The sequence below is a fragment of the Chlorella variabilis genome, assembly GCF_000147415.1.
Source record: "Chlorella variabilis unplaced genomic scaffold CHLNCscaffold_9, whole genome shotgun sequence".
Taxonomy (NCBI): domain Eukaryota; kingdom Viridiplantae; phylum Chlorophyta; class Trebouxiophyceae; order Chlorellales; family Chlorellaceae; genus Chlorella; species Chlorella variabilis.
The window spans coordinates 904387-905738 of NW_005435079.1; the positions used below are offsets into that span (position 1 = coordinate 904387).

Here is a 1352-nt window from a genome sequence, read left to right on the forward strand (position 1 = left end):
AGGCGAGGTGGGCTTTGCCGCCGCAGTGCTGGAGCGCATAACCAAGCAGTGGCCCGACCTGCACAGTTGGTTGCTGAGCACATTCGCAATAGCACAAAACAGACACACAGCCAACAACACAGGGCCCATCCAACAACACACGGCCCAGCAAGCTTGCCTGGATCAATCTGAAGCTCCATCTCGCATGCAACGACCGCCTTGCGCAACTGCTCCTCCTTCTTGTTGTCGCTGGCCTTGGCATGTACATGCACAGCCATCGGGCCCTGCAGGACCATGCTCAAGCCCATCTTCTGCTTGCGCATCTCCTGGTGCGCGTTCCACCTCATCAGCGCCTCAACATAGCGCACCTGTGGCAGGCACGGAACGGAGCACACTGTAGACGATGGACGGTGGCATGGCTTTGCCACATCAGCAGCGCCAGCATCATATGAATCACCTACCAAGCGCACCTTTGTGCTGATGCCAACAGTCGATGCCGGCCCGATGGGTTGAAGAGAAGCCAGCGCTGCCTCCAAATCAGCCACACCAGCAGCGGAGGCCTCGACCCTCAAGTCCTCAATCCCCTTCTCGTGCTGACCTGCAGGCAGGGCGCAGGCAGGGCGCAGGCAGCATCGGGCTGTGTGTGAAAGCCATCACAGTTGGGGCTTTCTGGTGCCACCACAACGGAACAAAATGCAGGAGAGGCAAACAATGCAGCGCAATGCACACGCACTAATGGTGTTGCCAATGTTCTTCAGCTTCTTTTCCAGCAGCTGCGGCAGGTCACGCTGCACCAGCTGCCCCAGCAGTGCGAACAACGAGTTGTAGCCATCCCACCAGCGGGGGGGCGCCATGTAGCGAGCGACAAGAGAGAAAGGCTTCACACGCGACCAAACCTGCTCAGACTGCTCACCAACACGGCGACCCACGCCTTCCTGCAAGCAGCAGGGATGGGGCATGGGCAATGTGGTGAGGGTCAGTCGTGCGTGGGAGGAAGGTGGCGGCTGGGCGAGATTGCATGGAAGGCTTCATACCTGGTACAAGCCGCTGAACTGCAGCTGGCAGGGCACGTCATGGTCAAATGCATGCATCCACGGCACCATCACATTCAGCTGCATAGGGCACGAGGCATCGGCCTTAGGCATGAATGTGGCCACCAGAGTGCCAGAGGTCCGCCCATGCCTTCTCACCTTCTCCAAAACCCCAGGTGCCAGGTCACCAGCGTCCACATGGCGCTGCAGCGCCGCTAGCAGGCTTGCTTTCAGGCGGCAGCCGATGTCGATGTAGCGTCCGCGATGTCTGGCCGGCGCAGCAACACGCTGGTGAAAGTGCGGATGTGGTACTCCTCACTGCTTCGGGAGTGCGCATTGGCC

General features: G+C 59.8%; 1 protein-coding gene across 1 annotated transcript in view; it reads left to right on the plus strand.

Moving 5' to 3' along the window:
- The window catches only part of CHLNCDRAFT_52112 (hypothetical protein), a gene marked incomplete at both ends in the record, with an annotated part of 13412 nt that overhangs the window by 1976 nt on the left and 10084 nt on the right, over nucleotides 1-1352 (plus strand). The window contains one exon of the mRNA XM_005847903.1: nucleotides 925-1186. Coding sequence (XP_005847965.1) covers nucleotides 925-1186 — 262 coding nt within the window. The remainder of the gene's footprint in view (nucleotides 1-924; nucleotides 1187-1352) is intronic.